Source organism: Alligator sinensis, unplaced genomic scaffold, assembly GCF_000455745.1.
Source record: "Alligator sinensis unplaced genomic scaffold, ASM45574v1 scaffold1_1, whole genome shotgun sequence".
Classification (NCBI taxonomy): Eukaryota; Metazoa; Chordata; order Crocodylia; family Alligatoridae; genus Alligator; species Alligator sinensis.
In genome coordinates this window covers 853,413-873,408 of record NW_005842556.1, presented here as the reverse complement: position 1 = coordinate 873,408, position 19,996 = coordinate 853,413, and the positions used below count along the sequence as shown (strand labels likewise).

Genomic DNA, 19,996 nt, shown 5'->3' with positions numbered 1-19,996 from the left:
GAATAGGATGGGAATGTCGCCCAACTGCAAAAGAGTTGAAGATGCATCTTGTGGTTAACTTTCTTGCTTGTTATTTTCATGACGACAGTATCTAAAGAATCCAAGTAACACAGAGGATGCATTATGCCAGGCAAAATAAGAGACAGTTACTGCCTTGGAGATTGTGAAATCTAAAGAGACAATTCAAACAAAGCTTGTGAATGAAAACAGCAAAAGCAATGTTAGTTAACATAACACATCTTTCGTTAAGATCCAACACGGATCGTATGCATGCTGTTTCTGAATCTTGCTAGCACTCTGGAGTGGTTTGGGCATTCTGACTAAGTACAGACTTCCTGCAAAGAGGTGGAATAGAGCATATGAGCATTTGGAAGTAGCTTGGGGGTGGGAGGGAATCTAAGGGGGAAGGTCTGGAACCTTTCCAGATTATCGGTCTCTTTTTATTTTTATTCTTTAGGCTTCCTTAGGCTTTTAGAAACAACACCCTTGAATTAAACAGTGCACCTGCAAAGTGTTGCATCATTGTGATCACAGGTATGACTGTCAGAGCTTGATGGGCTATTTCATAATAATAAGCCTTAACATTACTTTGAGCACTAATTTGGCATTTAAGAGAGATTTCATGTGTGTATATAGTTTCATAGTAGCTAGGGTCAGGAGGAACCTGAACAGATCATCTAGCTTGACCCCCTGCCACAGGCAGGAATGAATGCTGGGTTCACAAGACCCCAGACAGGTGATCATCCAACCTCTTCTTGAATTTGCCCAAGGTAGGGGCAAGGACCACTTCCCTAGGAAGTTGGTTCCAGATTCTGGCCACCCTAACTGTAAAATATTGCCTCCTGATCTCTAACCTAAACCTATTCTCCATCAGCTTATTACCATCAGCTATGAATCTATGAATTATTGTTCCTTGTCACCCCAGGTGGTGCTGTATGAGTATATCTGCATACATATGTAATTGACTATTAATTATAGATTATTGCATGGTGTTAAATATCCAGTGTATATGTGTGCGTATATTCTATTGGTTTGAATGCTCTAATGTATGTGCACTTGAGATCTCAACTTCAATGTTGCATTAATTCAATTTTACATTGGATTTCCTTAACTTAAAGTCGGTAAGGAAAAGGAAGAAAAATGCATCAGGGTGCAGATGGAGACAAGCATGCATAGACATCTGGTGCAAAGTGGCATAATTGCACTTAAAATCAATTTGCTATGATAATTTACATCAGAGTCACAGAAAAGTTCAGACTCACATCGCTGAAGCTGTAGCAGGATACTTTAACTGCTCTGAACCCTCACAACCCTTCACTCACCCCATCTCAAAAAATATATTGCAGAACTATTGGGGTGTTCTACTTCTTCACACTGTCAAGGATTAAACCATAGAACTCATTGCCCTAGGAAGCTACTAAGGCCAAGAATTTTAAAACATGCAGAATCAGATGTTATATTTGTAAGCATATTGATACTATCCAGAATCATCATCATTAATTATAACAAGGATTTTGAAAGGGATATTACACTTCATACTCCAGGGTTTAAACCAATCTCAGAATCCAAGAAATTAAAATGAAACCTATTTAAGGAGCAGATTATTGTCTCCTCCGCCTACTGTGGGATCCTTATACCTTCCTCTGCAGTGTACCATCCTCTGCAGCTGGTAGTGGCTACAGTTGGGGAGAGAATATTGATTTGGATGGGCTTTGGAAATGATCCAGCCTGGCAATGACAATGTTTCTACAGTGCTGAGCCCAGGAGAAAAAGATTGGGAAAATGAGAAGGTTCCATTAAGATGCCTCAAGTTGGGCTCGCTAAAGGAGGGGGAAGCAAAATATTACGCTACTTTAAAAAATCTTGACTATAATATTCTTACCTTGCAATATGAAAGAAGGAAGAATGACTTTAATTACAGCTTTTCAGTTCATTTTAGTTTATTGCAGTGTTTCAAAACCTTGGGAAACAAAAAATAGAATGTGAATAAAATATCATATAAAAATGAACTCATACTGTGCTCTGATTCTGCCTATCTGTGTTGGATACCTTATATATTTGTCGTCTTCTTACCCATGGTATTGTCCAACCAAAACTGGTGGCATCCTGGGTGCTGCAGTTAACAGGATGCTAGAAAAATCCCTGTTCTATCTGATCTAACTGAATAGAATGCAGTTGTTTTTTGCCAGTCCAAAAGCTGCCAGTTAGAAAGGGTTGGGGACATTTATCCATTACCTTATTCAGTGGTCTCTTGAGGGCCTCATCCCTAAGGTATGTCTTCAGCATTGTGCATTAGGGCTTGGCTTATTTTCTAGATTGAACAGGATGCTGTTAGTATACTTTTTTATCTGAATATGCAGTTGTGCATTCTACAGAGATTTCTTTGTTCCTTTCCTTTGTCTGAGAAAGTGATTCCCCAGAGCTGTTTAGCCTTTGAAGCATGATATGCATTTTCTTGAGAAGTTTAGCATGACACCTATGTTCAGCAAAAGCTATGGGGGAGGCAGGAGACAAACACAGTGAAATGGGAATTATAAACACAAATCTGTTGAGGAAAATTAATTAATTGGGGGCAGCCAACCTTCTTGAACCAGGCCATCTACATCCTAAAGCAAATCTGGCAGAGGTTTTGTGGGTGCTACAACAAAGGCAGAGTATCATTCATCTTAATAAATATTTTGAAATATTTATACTGAGGATGATAGCTTCATGAAATATCTTCTCCTAGCTCCCTAGGCATTACCACTTGGATGTGATAGCACCCTGGGGTGCCTGAAGATCCTTTCAAGGGTGCCACAGGGTGCCACATAGCGTTAGCACTATTAGGTGTGCAAACATGATTCACAAGATAAACCAGAAGGTGTGTCCACGCATGCAGGCATGTGTGCTTGTAGCAGCTCAAATAGAAGTGGTGGAAATTTAATCTGGGGCTTTTTGCCTCAGCGCACATGCCTGGACTTGCACTTTGGTGTATGGCAAGTTGTGCCACTTGGGGCAAAATAACCCTGCCTGGCTCCTCTCAGATCTGCTGCCAGGGGGAGCTAGAGCAGCAGTGGAAAAAGCTGCCCTGTCCTGGCCCCATCAGCACAAAAAGCTGCCCTGGCAAGTAGCTTAGGGCTACTCGACAGGGCTGTGCAAAACAGCACTGTTTCATTTCAACTTCCATCTTGCTGTTTCGGGGGGGTGTGGGCTCCCGGATCTGCGTGTGGGATGACAGCAGGCTGCCGCTGTCGGCTGGGGTGAGTGCCAGCACTAGGTTCTTCCTGGCGCTTGGCGCAGGCTGTGCCAGGCAGACTTGGGTGCTGGCACTGGCCCCAGCCAGCAGCACCAGCATACTGTCATCTGCATGCTTTGCAGCTGGTTTGTGGAGCTTTAAAAAAAAAGCCCCACACTCACCGGCTTTGGCAGCAGTGATTGGGGTCTGTGGGCATTTGTGGCAGAGCCCCCCCTAAGCAGCACAGGGCACTGGGGGGGAGCAGGGATTGCTCCCGCCGGGCACCCACATGGCAGCTGCCCCGTGGTGTGGGTGCAGCGCGGCTTGGCAAGGCGCCACACACTGTCCTGGAACTCCTGGTTCATTTCTCCAGTTCTCTGATCATTCCCCAGCTCTTCCTGGTGGGCACGGCCCCCGGATCTGCACACGGGGTTTCAGCAGGCTGCTGCTGCTGGCTGGGGAAATAGCCCAGAGCCACTGCCATCCCTAGCCGGAAGTGGCAGCCTGCTGTTATCCTGCATCATCCAGGGGCCCGTGCCCCACAGAAAGATACGGAAGAAGCAATCAGAGAGCCAGGGGAAAGATTGGGGATCTGGGGAATCAAACTGGGAACTGGGGGAATGCTAAGAGACCTGAACATTCCCTTATCTCCTGGCTCGATCCAGTTCTGTGATCATTCCCCCAGCTTTTCCTGTGGGGCATGGGCCCCTGGATCTGAGCACCAAGTTTCAGCTGGCTGCTGCTGCAGGCTGGGGCCAGTGGCAGCACCACAGTTGTCCCAGTGCTTGGGCCCCATCCTGCAGTGCCTTTCAAAATGTTTCGAGTGCCCATTATTTCATTTCGAAGCTGTTTCCAAACCTTTCGTTTCATTTTGATTTAGCTGTTTTGAGCTCAAAATTCATCAAAACAGCTTTGAAATGAAACACCCATCGAAATTTTGCACAGTCCTACTACTCGCTCTCAGGAGCTTCTGGGGCCTGGCCAGTTGGTATCTGGGGACACTACCCCTCGTGCCAGTTGGACTGCGGAAGCAGCCCTGAGAGTTCCCTGCACCCTCTACCTCCCCCCTGCAGCAGTCTGGCAGTGTGGGTTGCTGCCTGGCTGTGACCGGCTGTGCACCTGCCAGACCCAGATGGGAACTGCACAGCCCTCTGGGCCAGCTGCCAGTGGGCTGTAGCTGCAGAATTGGCCTTTGTGTGGCACTACTGCCGTGTGTGCCCTTGCCTGGCCATCTGGGCAGCTATCACCCGGAAGATATTCACAGTGTGGTGGCTTGCCTTGAACTGTCAAAGCATGTCCTCCTGACCCCAATTGGCCAGGAGGTCAGCCACCTCCAGATGGGTCCAAGCTCTGAGCAGGCTTCTCTGCCTGGGTCCTGCCACTTGCCTCCTTAGCAGGAATTCTGGTGTTCCCTATTTGAAAATTGAAAAATCCCTGATAAAAAATCCCAGTCACTATGTAAAATCCATGTTCCTCCACAATTAAAACAAAAGACCACTATATAGACAAAGAGCAAGAGCGATCAGTTGGGCAATGTTTTATTGATATATGTACAGTGTTAAAGCAGTTTGGATGCTTACCAGTGTCTCTATCGTGATAATAAAATTAATTCTAAATACCTATTTTTTTTTCTGTTTGCCTTTGGTTTTCTTACCGTAGAAGGATAGGGGGTGCACACGGGTGCATGTGCACCCCCTTGAGAGCTCTGGTGCCCCCCCCCCCCCCGAGATCAATTACTCTCAGCTCAGGTGATGGGAGGGGGGCGGGGGGCAGGCAGAGTGCTGGTGTCCCCCCTGAGAAGTGCTTCTGGTACTTCTGGGTGTGCCGGCACTTCCGGGCTCAGCGTCCAGGCACAGGGGGGACCTTCTCCCTGTTCAGTGATCGGCTGTGGAGGGCCCCCCCACCACTGACACCACCACAGTCTCATCCTGTCTGGCAGCTGGGCACACAGGGTGTGCGCTGAGGGGATGTGGGGTTTGCAGAAGTGGGGTGGGAAGAGGTGTGGGTGGATTGAGGGGGGACTATGGGGATGCTGCTCAGGAGGTCTGGGTCCCCTGCACCCTGGAGGGTGCAGCCCCTTCCCAGCTCCTGGACTGCCCCCCCCCCCACAGGGGCCACAGCCCCCCAGAGTGGCTACCACCCCCGCACAGGAGCCATGTGCCCCATCCCCACTTGCACCACCAGAGCCTCCAATGGCTGCCCCACCTGACCTCATCCCTCACTTGCATCTGCAGACCCCTGATGGCTGCCCCACCCGGCCCCAACCCCGCACTTAAAAAAATCACTGCACTCACTGGCAGGAGCAGTGGCCATCAGGTTCCCTGGGGCCTCCTGGCAGGGCCCCCTGTGCAGCACGGGGCAGTGGGGACTGGCCCTGGCCACCTGGCACCCTCACTGCCACTTCTCCAAGCATGCAGGTGTGGCCTGGGTTGGCAGGGTGCCACATAGCTCCATGCACTGCCGGGCACCTGGGGCCACTGCAGCTGTCATCCAGGGCCAGTCTCTGCTGCCCCCACTGCCACGTGCTGTGTGGGGGAGCTCTGCCAGGAGGCCCCAGTGACCCTGATGGCAGCTACTACTGCTGGTGAGTGGGGGTTTGTTTTTTTTTAATTGCCTGGATGCTGGGGTGGGTGGGGCAGTGATTGGGGAGGGGCTTTGGGGGATGGGTATGGGGCCAAGTGGGGCAGTGATCCAGGGGGCTCAGGGAGCGGGTGGGGGATGGGGTCAGTGGGGGTCCCCCCATGGTCTCCTCCCCACTCCTCCAGCCTCCCCCCACCCCCTACTTACTGGCACCGGATCTGCCCTCAGAGCTGTTTTCTCCTGTTTGCAGGGCTCCTGGTGGGCCTGGGAATTCAGGGATGTGGGGGGCTGGGGCAGGGGCAGGGGAAAGAGCTACTGCAGAACTGGAGCTATGCGGACCCATTTGTGACAGCCTTTCAAGGCAGGGGGAGAAATGATAGCTGTACTGATACAGAACCACTTTCCCTTTATGGCACTTGAGCTGCCAGTGTTTTCCTTGCTACCATGTTTTACCTGCTACTACCAGGTCTTGCCACCAAATTTTGCCACGGTTAGGGAGGTGAATTTTTCACCCCAGCCATAGGTCTTCTGAAAGCCAGAGAAGGATAGAAGATGCTTAAAGGAGGTCTATATTAATAGTAGATAATAAAAAATGGCTATAAAACTCTACCCAACCCTTGGCATTATGGTCCATCAGGGGAGCAATATTTATGAAATACCCACTTCTTAGAACAATGCAACTCCAAACATCTCCTGGTGTACCTAAGTAACTATTTGACCTTAATTCAACCTATTCTCATTCCACAACTACTCTTGTATTGTCTTCTCAAATCTGGACACTGGTACATTTCTACTGGAACAGCAGCAAAGTTCTCATTGCCTCTGTTAGCTGGTTGGAATGAAGATATATTAGATTCAAGATCACAAGGTGCTGCAGCCTATGCATGCTGGCATGTTTGTAATTAAGATATGATTTTTTAAAGGCAATCAGGATGGACCTGAGTTTTCTCCTATAGAGTTAAAAAAGTGCTTCACACTTTTGAAAATAGCAACCTTAGAGAGAAAGCATGCTCTTATGGTTATGACTCTACACTAGAAACTGGATTCTGTTCCTGCCTTTTCTACTAACTCCCTGCTGAACTCGTGGGAGGTGCCTGTATATTACTTTCCTATACGTAAAATGAGGATAATACTACTATGTTTTTTACCACACTTTTCTTTTCTTGTCTGCTTAGATTGCAAGCTCTTTGGTACAGGGGATCTCTGTCTATGGGCACGTCTATATGTGCGCATTTACTACGCAGTAACTGAAATTACTACACAGTGTGGGCATGCATCTATACACGTACACCTGTACTTTGTAGTAAATATGGCAACTTATGCTGACTCAAGCATAAATTTGATGCCTGCATCATGCAGGTATCAAATTTATGCCCAATTAGTTACTGCGCAGTAAGACACACGTAGATGCCTTACTGCACAGTAACACTGTGTGTGTGGACTGACTTGGGACTAACTTTATTCTTCCCAGGCCATGGGCTGACAGTTATGTAATTTTCCTAAAAAAGGGGAGAGGTATGTTCAACCTCCCCTTCCTGCTTTAGCTGAAAAGGATTTGGAACCTAGGTCTCCCACTCTTTGGCCAAGTCTCCTGACCACTTGAGTATTGGACAAAAGGTGGATGGACCACCTCCAAAGACTTTGCTAGCAAGGCTGTAGAATCACTTAGAGCAGTGATTCTCATCTAGGATGCAGTGGCACCCTGGAATGCTGCCAGATCCTTTGAAGGGTGCTGCAAGGTATGAGGAGATAAGCAGATAAGCACAAGCTCATCCTTTGCCCTGCCTGGCTGATTCCCCCTGCCAGTGTCTGGCCCCTCTGCAAGGGGCCAGACCCCCTCTGCAGATCAGTTCTGAAATATATAAAATTAGTTTTTGAAATTGGGTGTCACTCAATTCACAAAAGTTATGGAGGATTGCCTCAAGTATAATGAAGGGTGCCTCTAGTCTAAAGGGGTAAGAATTGTCTCTTTCTTCTACAAGAGAGATGCACAGGGCTGCAACTAGAGGAGAAAGGTGTGGAGCCAATCATACCATACAACATAAGGCATGTACTGGAGAAGGATGTACCAAAATATCTCTAGATTTCTAAGGTAGGTTGCATCCTACTGTAAGAGGTCTAAAAGTCTGATAAATAGGTGAAACAATAAAACTGCAAGTCCCATGCCTATGCACTTGTATTGGCACCAAACTTACGGGCCTGTGGGTAAGTTTCTCTGTAGTATAGAGACCCCTGAGCTAGTTTTAAGTCTACTGACTTGAGCAGCAATATCTGGCTACCTGGAGCAACAACAGGATAAAAACAGAATTTCCCAAACAAAGCAGATCAAGCTGTGTCCCTCCACAGCTGATCTGCTCTTGTGGGCAAAACAATCATAGTCCATAGGGTCCCAGTGCAGGACAATGGACAATGTGTCGCCTTGCCCAAGGCATTGCTGCATCCCTCACTCTGTGGGTCCCATGCATCCATGCTGGGGCTCACTCAGGCTTTCTTTCCTTTCAGGGACATGTCCCTGGAGATGTCAGGGTGGGGATTCATAAGCAAGGAATACCAACTTTTCCCACTTATAAAGACATGCCCAGGGGAATCTTGGGGCACCTTTCTATAAGTGAGGAAAGCTGGGCAGATGCTTCAGGGGCTTGAGGAGACTGGTCCTGTGTGGGAATTCCCAGGGTGTGCAGGATTTGCCCTCTTATGTTCCCAGACTACTTGATAGTGGCAATCTCTCTTTCTGAAGAGATTTGGCAAAAACATGCATAAGGAGCCTACTGGTACATAATGCAATATTTCCCACACCCACTTGGAACATGTTAAGAGGAGAGGGCTGGACTGTATTCTGGGAGAGTACCAGTTCAACCTCCTGTCAGTAGAGAGGTCCATGATGCCTTGTGAACAGGCCAGGCAGTGACAGCCAGAGTACATAGAGACTGGGCTCAGGGCCAGAGCCAGAGGGCACTGTGAGAGTGGAGAACCTGAGAGATGGATGGCTGTGGAGGAAAATGCAGGTGGCAGCTGAGAAGCTGGGACAGAAGCTGGCTGAGGAGCTAGAAACAAAATAGAAGGCAGTCTAGGGTGAACAGCAGGGATCCTGGTTTTCCTGAATAAAAAAAATCACAAATTCTCTGATAAACCCCCCTAAATCCATTATTAAAATGAAAGGACCCTCACAGCTCCCCCAGCCCTGTTAGTGCCCCATGTTTTCCCCACAACCCCCACAGCCCTGCTGGTGCCCCTCACCCCCAACCCGCAGCCGCCTGCTACCTCCAACCCTGCCAGAAGGGGCCCCCAGCTGCCAGGGCTATGGACCAGGTACCCAGGTCTGCAGCCCCCTGCCCCAGCAGGGGCAGTGGCTGCTGAAGAGTGGAGCCCAGACCCCGTTCCCTGCTGCCTGCTTGCTGAGGGCTTGGACAGTGGGTGGGGGCCCCGCAGCTGCGCACACTCCTGAAGGGGCAGGGGGGACCCCTGCCCCCCAGATCTGTGCATGAGGCAGGAGTGGACTGCCTGCTGCGGGCTTGGGCCCCACCCTGTTTCCCTTTGCTGGGGCCTCTGCAACCCAGCAGGTACGACCCGGCACTGCAGGGAACAGTGGAGCGGTGCAGGGATCTCCTTGCCACTGAGCTCTGCACTGCCCTGGCAATGTGTCCCCTGCCTGTGCAGCATCAGTGAAGGACACAACCCTGCACTGCCACACTTGCTGCTGGCATGCACACAGGGGATGCCTCACCAGGGCAGCATGGAGCTCACAGCTGCAAGGACTCCATGGGGTCAAATGAGGAGCAGATCTTGGCTTTGCCCCAGGCCACAGGTGGCCCCTGCTGTCACCGCCCCATGATCCTGGCCCTCTCCTGACCACCAGTCCTTCTCCCTGCCCTCCCGTGGCGCCATCTGTAGGGAGGGAAGGGGGACTCTGTTGTGGGGGAGGGAGGCAGGAGGAGGATCTGTTTCTGTGAGGAGAATAAAACTGCTTTTTGGAGAACTGTTTTATTCCCCTCACACCATGAGCTTGGTGCTGGGGGTGCCCGGTTAGGTGGAGGTCTACGTGCGGATTTCCAGGTGGGCTTCAGTGGGGAGTGCAGGAGGAGGTGGTCACCAGTGCTTCTAGCACCTGGTGCCCTGGCCCCAGTGGTGGGTGTGCGGCTCACCTGTGGCTTCAGTGGGGCAGGGGAAGGGTAGGGGGGAATGCTGTTGCTGCCAGTGAAGTTAGTGCTCCTTGTGCCAGGCATGATCTGCCTGCTGTGCCTCCTCCACCCAGGCCTTACAAAACAGCTCCCCCCAGGCCTCGCAGATGTTATGCAGGACACAGTGTGCAACAATGACCCGGGGATGTTGTCCTCGGAGAACTCGAAGCAGGCAGTGAGGGTGCACCAGCATCTCTTCAGCTGGCTGAAGGTGCACTCCATGAAGGTGTGGGTCTGGCCCAGGAACTGGTTGAAGCAGGTCTAGCAGTGGTCCAGCTGTCTGGTGTAAGGCTGCATAAGCCATGGGAGGAGCAGGTCCATGGGTCCCCAATGAGGAGGGGGAGGACCTTCAATGTGCCCAGCTGGAGTTCTGGCACCCCCAGTGCAAAGTTCCCACTTTGCACCCGGGCTGGCAGAGAGGAGTTATGGAAGACATAGGCTTCATGGGCACTGCCTACCCAGCCAGCTCTCATGTTGGTGAAGGTGCTGCGGTGGTCAATGACAGCCTCAAGCACAATGGAGTGGAAGCCCTGAAGGTTGTCTTGGGCGTGGTCACCATGTGGTGGGCATGTGACCAGGATGTGGGTCCTGTCTAGGGACCCAATGCACTTTGGGCAAGGAACCCCACCACCACTGCCAGGAGGTTGTACACCCAGAACATAGTGTGCCCCACCACATTCTGGAGGGTGCCACATGCCTCCAGGATGGCCTCCACAGTGGTTGCCTTGCTCACACCAAAGAGATGGCCCATGTAATGGCAGATGGTGGGTGCCAGCTTGAGCAAGGCAATAGGCAGCCAGTGCCTCTGGGGAGGAGAAGCCTCATGGTGGTCTCCTGCCACACCAGGCTGGGGGAGGAGTTGCTTCAGGAGGTCCTGGAAGGTGGCCCAGGTGATCAGGTGGTTTGGATGATTTGCAGTCCCCAGTTCTGGCTGGCTGGCTGGGTCCAGAAGTGGCAGGGTTGGAGGCCAAGAAGGGCATGGAAGGCCCCTGTGGTGGTGTCCAGGAGTGTGTTTTCACCTCTATGACCAGGTTCCAGGCAGCAGGACTGGTTTTGGGCAGTAGTTGTGAGGTTGCGGGGGGCGGGGGCGGTCTGGGGCAGTGCAGTGAGGCTGGCAAGGTGGCTGTTGTGTGTGGGGGAGCCAGGAAGGCCCAGATTGTCCTGGCCCCAATGGCAGTCACTGCAGTGGGCCAGCAGGGCCAGCACCTGGCCAGCAGGAGCCCAGGGCACCGGCTATCTCTGCCAAGGTCAGGGGCTGGAGCAGCTATAGTACGGTGAGGAAGAGGCTGAGGCAAGAGAGCCATTGCGTGCTGTCTCTTTGCTATGCACACTGCTCTCAGCCAGAAAAGCAGCTGGCCAAAAAGCAGGGAGCTGGACTGCCTTTTACAGATGGCTACTGGCTGCAGGTTGCTGTGGCTGGAGCCTCCACCTCCCCTTGGTGGTGGCACATGCCCACTACAGGCCTGCAGGAAGCGGGAGCAGTTTGCTGCTAGGAGCATCTACACGCATGGCTGGGAGTGTTTACTCTTGAGTAGTGTACTTGAGAGTAAACTGCTCCCAGATCATTTTCACGTGTAGACACACCCACTCCCTTGGCTGCAAAACTCTACTAGGTAGCTTGGTAAATACTTGGGTGGTTTTCATAGGCTGAGTTCTATGCTTAGAAACAGACATCACCTCACATCACATTTGTGTAGGGTTACCATACCATACGTCTGGGTTTTCCCGGACACATCCTCTCTTTTGGCCCCCTGTGCTCTGTCTGGGTGGGTTTTTAAAATAAGAGCAAATGTCTGGGTTTTCTGCTATCCTGGGCTTGCTGCCTGGGGGTGACAGCAGCAGGCAATGTGATTGGCTGTTGGGGGTCACATGCTCCCCACGCGGGCTCCAACAAGCTCCCAGGTAAGAGACAGAGAGAGACAGAGAAAGTGGCAGGGCAGAGGCTGCGGGTCCAGCATGTGGGACACTGGCAGGGATGGGGGGCAGGGAAGGACAGGACAGGGGGCTGCAGTTCAGGAGTGAGGGGCACGGGGATGCAATGGGTGACTGTGGGTTGGGTGTTCAATGCACTGGCAGTGCCAGGGGCTGTGGGTCAGGAGTGAAGGGCACCAGCAGGGCTGGAGGCCAGGGGGCCATAGGTCTGGAGTGAGGAGTACCAGCAGGGCTGGCAGGGGGGCAGGGGGCTGGGGATCAGGAACAAGGGGAACAGGGGACAGGATGGGTGACTGGATTGGGTGTGTTGGGCACTGGCAGCGCCAGAGGGTGGGGGTCAGGAGTAAGGGGTACCAGCAGGGAGTGGGTGAGCAGGGTACTACTGTTTGGGAATGATGGGCACTGGCACAGCTGGGGTCAGTGGGTCTGGAGTGAGGGGCAGCAGCAGGGTTGCGGGGGAGGGAGTGGGCTCATCAGTGAGGGGCAACAAAATGGGCAGGGTAGCAGCTTTTCATTGCCCACCACCACCATATTCCCCCTGCCCTCCACCTCTCCACCCATGACAGGTGTCCTCTTTTTTCGACCTGGAAATATGGTAACCCTATACTTGTGCCATCATAACATTTGGCACAACGTTATGATGGCACATTGTGCCATCATAACAGAAAGGCTGGAAGTGATGAGCAGGAAACAAATTCACTTTGTTTTCTTTTCAGTGATGTCTAAATTTGCTGTATTGAGGCCTCACAGACATTGATGGCCCAATCTTATTACATTCTTACATGTAGCACTTGCATCATGTGCTACATGGTCACATAAATGCACTTTTTAGCACTTACGCCCATGCTGGATTCTATTTACACACACCTTGCACTTCCTTTTTCAGGGTATGCAGTAGGCTCCACCCTAGCCATACAGGGGTTCACATGGAATAGATGTGACTAGACACACACACATTGTTATGTATATCTTAAAACTTAAAAAACAGAACAACTCCCCCCCCGCCAAACCAAACCCAACCAAACAGGTGGGGAAGGAGAAAGAGGGTCCTCCTACCTCTATCCCAATAATTTTGTAGTTAGGGCACAAGGATGCTCCACTGTTGGCTACCCAGCAGGCAGCCCATGCACTGAAGCACCCTCATGCCCTAGTCAGCCAGGACAGCATCTACACGTGCGCTGCTATGGAGTAAAAAACTGATCAGGATAGTGCTTGTATTTATAAGCACTATCCTGCTGTGGAGTTAATTAGTTTACTCCAGCCTAATAGGGGCACATGCATAGATATGTGATGTTTATTGTGGAGCTAATTAGTCTACTCTCCAGGTAATGTCTCATGTAGGTGCACCTACTGTGAAGTAAAAGCGTAGACAAGGACAGTTAACCTGAAGTAACTGATATGTATTAAACTCACCTTCTAGCTTACCTTGCTGTGACTAGTTCATGAAACCATGTTCAGAATAGCTCCATTTATGCACAGAACTGGCACAAAGCCATGAACTTATATTGCCTGACTTATTCAAACAATAGCCTCTTTGCTCAAGATCATCCATTGTGTTAAACTTTTGAAATCAAGTTGACTATCATGCCCTGTGATCGCTGGACTGAGAAATCCAAGCCCATTTCACATGGGCCCCTAAACAGTCCTTGTAGGGTAAAATACTATATTTTACTACAAACCTGGAGTTTGATCAAAAGTGGTGACAAACATTTCCACTTTTACATTGATCCTCCCTTGAGTCCTTGAATTTTACTAAGGGACAATGCTACAAGAGAATCTGCCTGCCTGCTTGCACAGATGGAATCTATAAGACCTCTCTGTACAAAGGGGATGCCTCCCAAACACTTGACAGTAGCTAGGAAGATGACATATGGAGAATACAGGTTTTCCTTGCTTTATGGGGTAGATGTGTTCATGAAAAACTGTGCATAACTCAGATTCGCATAAAGGGAACCCACTTTACAAGGTAACAAATAGGGATATGTTCCAAGACCTCGACTGCATTGGCAGCAGATAAGTCTGCTGGGGCTGGGGTGATGTTGGGCTCTTCCTCATGGGGGTCTGGGCTGGGCTGCGCTCGCAGTGGGTGGTGGTGATGCTGGGATGGGGCTACCAGGGGGGTTTGCAGACACCCCAAAATTTGCCGTAGCACCCCCCGACCCACTTCCCAGCACCAGCACCTGCCCTGAGTGCAGTATGACCCAACCTCCACACAAGGGAGAGCCCGGCCCCAGGGGCTGGGGTGAGTGGGGCCTCAATTTGCACCCCCACCGGTGGTGAGGGAGGGAATGGGGCTGGGGCTGGGGCTGGAGCAGAGGTAGGCACTGCACAGCTGGGGTGGGGCACAAGATGGGGGGCATGGCTCCAGCTGCCACAGGTTGCTGCTCTGGGCTAGGGCCAAGATCCACGCTGGGCTCTTCCTGGCAGGGGGATTGAGCCACATTGCACTCAGGGCTGGCACCAGTGGTACTGGGAGAGGGGTAGGGGGTGCTACAGCAAATTTTGGAGTGGCTGCAGCCCCCCCAGCAGCCTCACTGGGGCCTCGATCTGCCCTTCCACCCATGGTCCTTTCCCCTCCACCCATAGACTTGCCTGCTGCCAATTGCATAAGAGGTAATTTACCACGCATATAATGTATTTTGAGTATAAAAAGGATCATTGCATAAGAGTGAATTCACATACAGAACCCGCATAAAGCAAGGGAAACTTGAACCATCATACAGAGCAACATGATCTCATTGTTTCCTTGTATTCACCCACCTGTCTGTCCATGATCACCTGTTGTCTCTTTTCTTACGCTCATAGGCCATGTCCAAATGAGCAGAGTGATGTGGTATGTGGCGCTACAGAGCTCAAAACCAGAGTGGGGCGGGCCAGAGCCACACTGCAGCTGCTGTCCAGAATCTGTGCTGCAGAATCATTGCGTCTGCATCCTCAGGAAGCCCCCAGGACCTCAGGTAAGGCTGCTGGGGCATAAGCACTTTGGAGAAGGGGCCATCTTTTGGGGAAGGTGTCCTACCTCAGTACAAAGGAATAATCATATCGAGTGACTCAAGTTTAACACCAGATCCAGTAAGTGTCTCACATCCTCCTTGAAAATCTGTGTCTAATGACCATTCTCCTTAAGGCCCTTTTCACCTCCTTATTCCTCAGAGTGTAGATCAGGGGATTGAGCATGGGAGTTACAATGGTATAGAACACAGCAATCGCTTTGTCCCTGTCCCGTGAGGATTGGGACCTGGGTCGCATGTACATGAAGATGGCTGTCCCATAGAACAAGGTCACAACAGTCAGGTGTGATCCACATGTAGAGAAGGCTTTGGCTCTTCCATGGGCTGAGTGGATCTGCAGGATAGCTGAGAGAATACAGATGTACGAGACAACAATCAGGAGGAAAGGGATGAAAACAATGAGTATGCTGAAGATGAAAACCACCATTTCAGTGAGGGAAGTATCAGTGCAAGCCAAGGTCAGCACAGCTGGCACCTCGCAGAAGTAGTGGTTCAAGGTGTTGGGCCCACAGAAGGGCAACCTCAGGGTCATGACATTGATTACCATGGAGCTGAGCAGACTACAGGTCCAGGACATGACAGCCATCTGAGCACAGACCTTCCTATTCATGATAACTCTGTATTGCAATGTATGACATATTGCCACATACCGGTCGTAAGCCATGACTCCAAGCAGGAAACACTCAGTCATGCCAAAGGCCAAAGACAAATACATCTGAACAGCACAACCCATGAAGGATATAGTCTTTTTCCTGGACAACAGATTCACCAGCATCTGTGGGACGTTGGTTGAGATGTAGCAGATGTCTAAGAAGGACAGATTGATGAGGAAAAAGTACATGGGCACATGGAGCTGAGGGTCTATTCTGATAACTGTAGTTATGATGATGTTGCCAACCACAGTGAGCAGGTAGAACACCAGAAACACCATGAAAAGAACAGCCTCTACCCTTGGCTCACTGGAGAGACCCAGGAATATAAATTCAGTCATGCAGCTTTGGTTTTCCCTGGTCAGTTGTCTCCAGTGTTTTATCTGCCAAAGAAAAAGTTATCAAACTCATCTTAAATCTTTTTGCAAATAAAACAAACTTCACCTTACACTCTAGGCTCTGGGAGAATGGCACATCATAAACACCAGTGACAAAATACTTGCCTGTTTATGTTCTGCACTGTGGTTAGCTGAGGGGTAGAAAAAATGTGGAGAAAATTTTCCCATGATAGATTTGGTTGAGCCTCCAGTTATGCTGGTAGTTCTGTGGTGCAACTCTGTTAATCTAAGAAGAATTACTTCTGAGGTACATCCCTCTAAGTCAGATCAGATTCCTGATACTGTCCTTCCATCTTCATAAAATACAGATGTCATTAAAAATTATTCAAAGTGAAAGATTTTTGTTTGAAATCACTGAACTGCAATACCTTATGTTACTATAGGAAAAAGCCCAGTACAGACATTGGCTGTGCAAGTTGCTTTCCAACATTGCTGTTGCTTCTTGTCTGATCTCCAAGTTTAAGGATCAGTTTCAGTTCAGACAAAAAGAAACTTTGCAATTTATCACTCAGAACATCTACCAATTTGTGTAGGATCTTATACAGCTCACATGAGAAACCATGGTGATGAGGGAGATGTCAGAACCTGTGTGAAACAATCAAATAGAAAGTGATAGAAGCAGCTAGTGCTAGTGGATAGGCTGTAGTGTTTGATGTGAGATTGCCTACCTGTGCTTATGATCAATAGTACTCATGCCCGCAGTGTAAAGAAATTACAGTATACCTGGTTCTACTTTCACAAATTTGCATTAGCCATGGAAGGTTCTGCAAAATAAATTATGGTTGAAGGCCATAAACTGATCCTGAGGAAGGGCTAGGAAGGAATGCTGGAAAATAAAGTGATGCATGTTGATTTAAGTCAGTAGTCTCCAACCTTTTTTTAAGTAGGAGATCACTCTGGGCTAGGGCCAAGATCCACGCTGGGCTCTTCCTGGCAGGGGGATTGAGCCACATTGCACTCAGGGCTGGCACCAGTGGTACTGGGAGAGGGGTAGGGGGTGCTACAGCAAATTTTGGAGTGGCTGCAGCCCCCCCAGCAGCCTCACTGGGGCCTCGATCTGCCCTTCCACCCATGGTCCTTTCCCCTCCACCCATAGACTTGCCTGCTGCCAATTGCATAAGAGGTAATTTACCACGCATATAATGTATTTTGAGTATAAAAAGGATCATTGCATAAGAGTGAATTCACATACAGAACCCGCATAAAGCAAGGGAAACTTGAACCATCATACAGAGCAACATGATCTCATTGTTTCCTTGTATTCACCCACCTGTCTGTCCATGATCACCTGTTGTCTCTTTTCTTACGCTCATAGGCCATGTCCAAATGAGCAGAGTGATGTGGTATGTGGCGCTACAGACACGTCTGCAGCACCACATACTACACATTCCATTGTCCTTTGTGCTGCAATGGAGCAGCATGGAGGGTTTTGTTGACCCCTGGATATCCAGGGGTAAAAAAAAACCTGCAGAAAAAGAAGCGGAATGGCACATGCATGGGCAGCGTGCACCGCTCAAAACCAGAGTGGGGCTGGCCAGAGCCACACTGCAGCTGCTGGCCAGAATCTGTGCTGCAGAATCATTGCTTCTGCATCCTCAGGAAGCCCCCAGGACCTCAGGTAAGGCTGCTGGGGCATAAGCACTTTGGAGAAGGGGCCATCTTTTGGGGAAGGTGTCCTACCTCAGTACAAAGGAATAATCATATCGAGTGACTCAAGTTTAACACCAGATCCAGTAAGTGTCTCACATCCTCCTTGAAAATCTGTGTCTAATGACCATTCTCCTTAAGGCCCTTTTCACCTCCTTATTCCTCAGAGTGTAGATCAGGGGATTGAGCATGGGAGTTACAATGGTATAGAACACAGCAATCGCTTTGTCCCTGTCCCGTGAGGATTGGGACCTGGGTCGCATGTACATGAAGATGGCTGTCCCATAGAACAAGGTCACAACAGTCAGGTGTGATCCACATGTAGAGAAGGCTTTGGCTCTTCCATGGGCTGAGTGGATCTGCAGGATAGCTGAGAGAATACAGATGTACGAGACAACAATCAGGAGGAAAGGGATGAAAACAATGAGTATGCTGAAGATGAAAACCACCATTTCAGTGAGGGAAGTATCAGTGCAAGCCAAGGTCAGCACAGCTGGCACCTCGCAGAAGTAGTGGTTCAAGGTGTTGGGCCCACAGAAGGGCAACCTCAGGGTCATGACATTGATTACCATGGAGCTGAGCAGACTACAGGTCCAGGACATGACAGCCATCTGAGCACAGACCTTCCTATTCATGATAACTCTGTATTGCAATGTATGACATATTGCCACATACCGGTCGTAAGCCATGACTCCAAGCAGGAAACACTCAGTCATGCCAAAGGCCAAAGACAAATACATCTGAACAGCACAACCCATGAAGGATATAGTCTTTTTCCTGGACAACAGATTCACCAGCATCTGTGGGACGTTGGTTGAGATGTAGCAGATGTCTAAGAAGGACAGATTGATGAGGAAAAAGTACATGGGCACATGGAGCTGAGGGTCTATTCTGATAACTGTAGTTATGATGATGTTGCCAACCACAGTGAGCAGGTAGAACACCAGAAACACCATGAAAAGAACAGCCTCTACCCTTGGCTCACTGGAGAGACCCAGGAATATAAATTCAGTCATGCAGCTTTGGTTTTCCCTGGTCAGTTGTCTCCAGTGTTTTATCTGCCAAAGAAAAAGTTATCAAACTCATCTTAAATCTTTTTGCAAATAAAACAAACTTCACCTTACACTCTAGGCTCTGGGAGAATGGCACATCATAAACACCAGTGACAAAATACTTGCCTGTTTATGTTCTGCACTGTGGTTAGCTGAGGGGTAGAAAAAATGTGGAGAAAATTTTCCCATGATAGATTTGGTTGAGCCTCCAGTTATGCTGGTAGTTCTGTGGTGCAACTCTGTTAATCTAAGAAGAATTACTTCTGAGGTACATCCCTCTAAGTCAGATCAGATTCCTGATACTGTCCTTCCATCTTCATAAAATACAGATGTCATTAAAAATTATTCAAAGTGAAAGATTTTTGTTTGAAATCACTGAACTGCAATACCTTATGTTACTATAGGAAAAAGCCCAGTACAGACATTGGCTGTGCAAGTTGCTTTCCAACATTGCTGTTGCTTCTTGTCTGATCTCCAAGTTTAAGGATCAGTTTCAGTTCAGACAAAAAGAAACTTTGCAATTTATCACTCAGAACATCTACCAATTTGTGTAGGATCTTATACAGCTCACATGAGAAACCATGGTGATGAGGGAGATGTCAGAACCTGTGTGAAACAATCAAATAGAAAGTGATAGAAGCAGCTAGTGCTAGTGGATAGGCTGTAGTGTTTGATGTGAGATTGCCTACCTGTGCTTATGATCAATAGTACTCATGCCCGCAGTGTAAAGAAATTACAGTATACCTGGTTCTACTTTCACAAATTTGCATTAGCCATGGAAGGTTCTGCAAAATAAATTATGGTTGAAGGCCATAAACTGATCCTGAGGAAGGGCTAGGAAGGAATGCTGGAAAATAAAGTGATGCATGTTGATTTAAGTCAGTAGTCTCCAACCTTTTTTTAAGTAGGAGATCACCTTTGGCATTTTAAAGCAACCCAAGATCTACCATATGCTGCTGCCACCCCTCCCCCACCCAGCAGGTAAGTCTGTGGGGAGAGAAGGGGGGAGGGGAGGCACAGATTGAGGCATAGGGAGAAAAAATTATTTGGGAGCATGCCTCCCCAGCAGATAAGTCCCACCTGGCTGGGGCCCCACTCAACTTATTGCTGCTCCTGCCTCTTGAGCACTGTCCCTCACTGCAGGGGCCTTGATCTAGCTCCTGCCCCTTCCCTCCCCCACGGACTGACCTGCTGGTCTGGGGCATGTGCAAGCATGCACACGGGCACTTGGCCCCCACACCCCAGCCTCAGATCAACTCCAAGAGGCTCTGAGATCTGCCAATGAATCAAGATCCACTGGTTGGTAACCACTGGTTAAGGTGAATTGCAGAGTA

The 19,996-nt window shown here is 49.4% G+C and overlaps 2 protein-coding genes across 2 annotated transcripts in view; both read right to left on the bottom strand.

Moving 5' to 3' along the window:
• Positions 1-14,985: 14,985 nt before the first annotated feature.
• LOC102379138 (olfactory receptor 2G3-like) lies at positions 14,986-17,283 on the bottom strand. Its single transcript, XM_006032241.2, has 3 exons — positions 17,271-17,283; positions 16,514-16,548; positions 14,986-15,948 (listed from the first exon to the last, which is right to left on the bottom strand). The coding sequence occupies exons 1-3, from the start codon at positions 17,281-17,283 to the stop codon at positions 14,986-14,988; spliced, it is 1,011 nt and encodes a 336-aa protein (XP_006032303.2).
• A 422-nt stretch (positions 17,284-17,705) lies between these two features.
• Positions 17,706-19,996, bottom strand: part of LOC102378887 (olfactory receptor 2G3-like) — a 30,417-nt gene continuing 28,126 nt past the window's right edge. Inside the window, exon 2 of the mRNA XM_006032240.3 lies at positions 17,706-18,668. Coding sequence (XP_006032302.3) covers positions 17,706-18,668 — 963 coding nt within the window. The remainder of the gene's footprint in view (positions 18,669-19,996) is intronic.

Bases quoted from the DNA above. Each gene is read 5' to 3' on its own strand.
- LOC102379138 (XM_006032241.2), bottom strand. The intron at 15,949-16,513 runs GTGAGCTGTATA...TTTCTTTGGCAG, and splicing joins TCATCACCATGGTTTCTCAT to ATAAAACACTGGAGACAACT.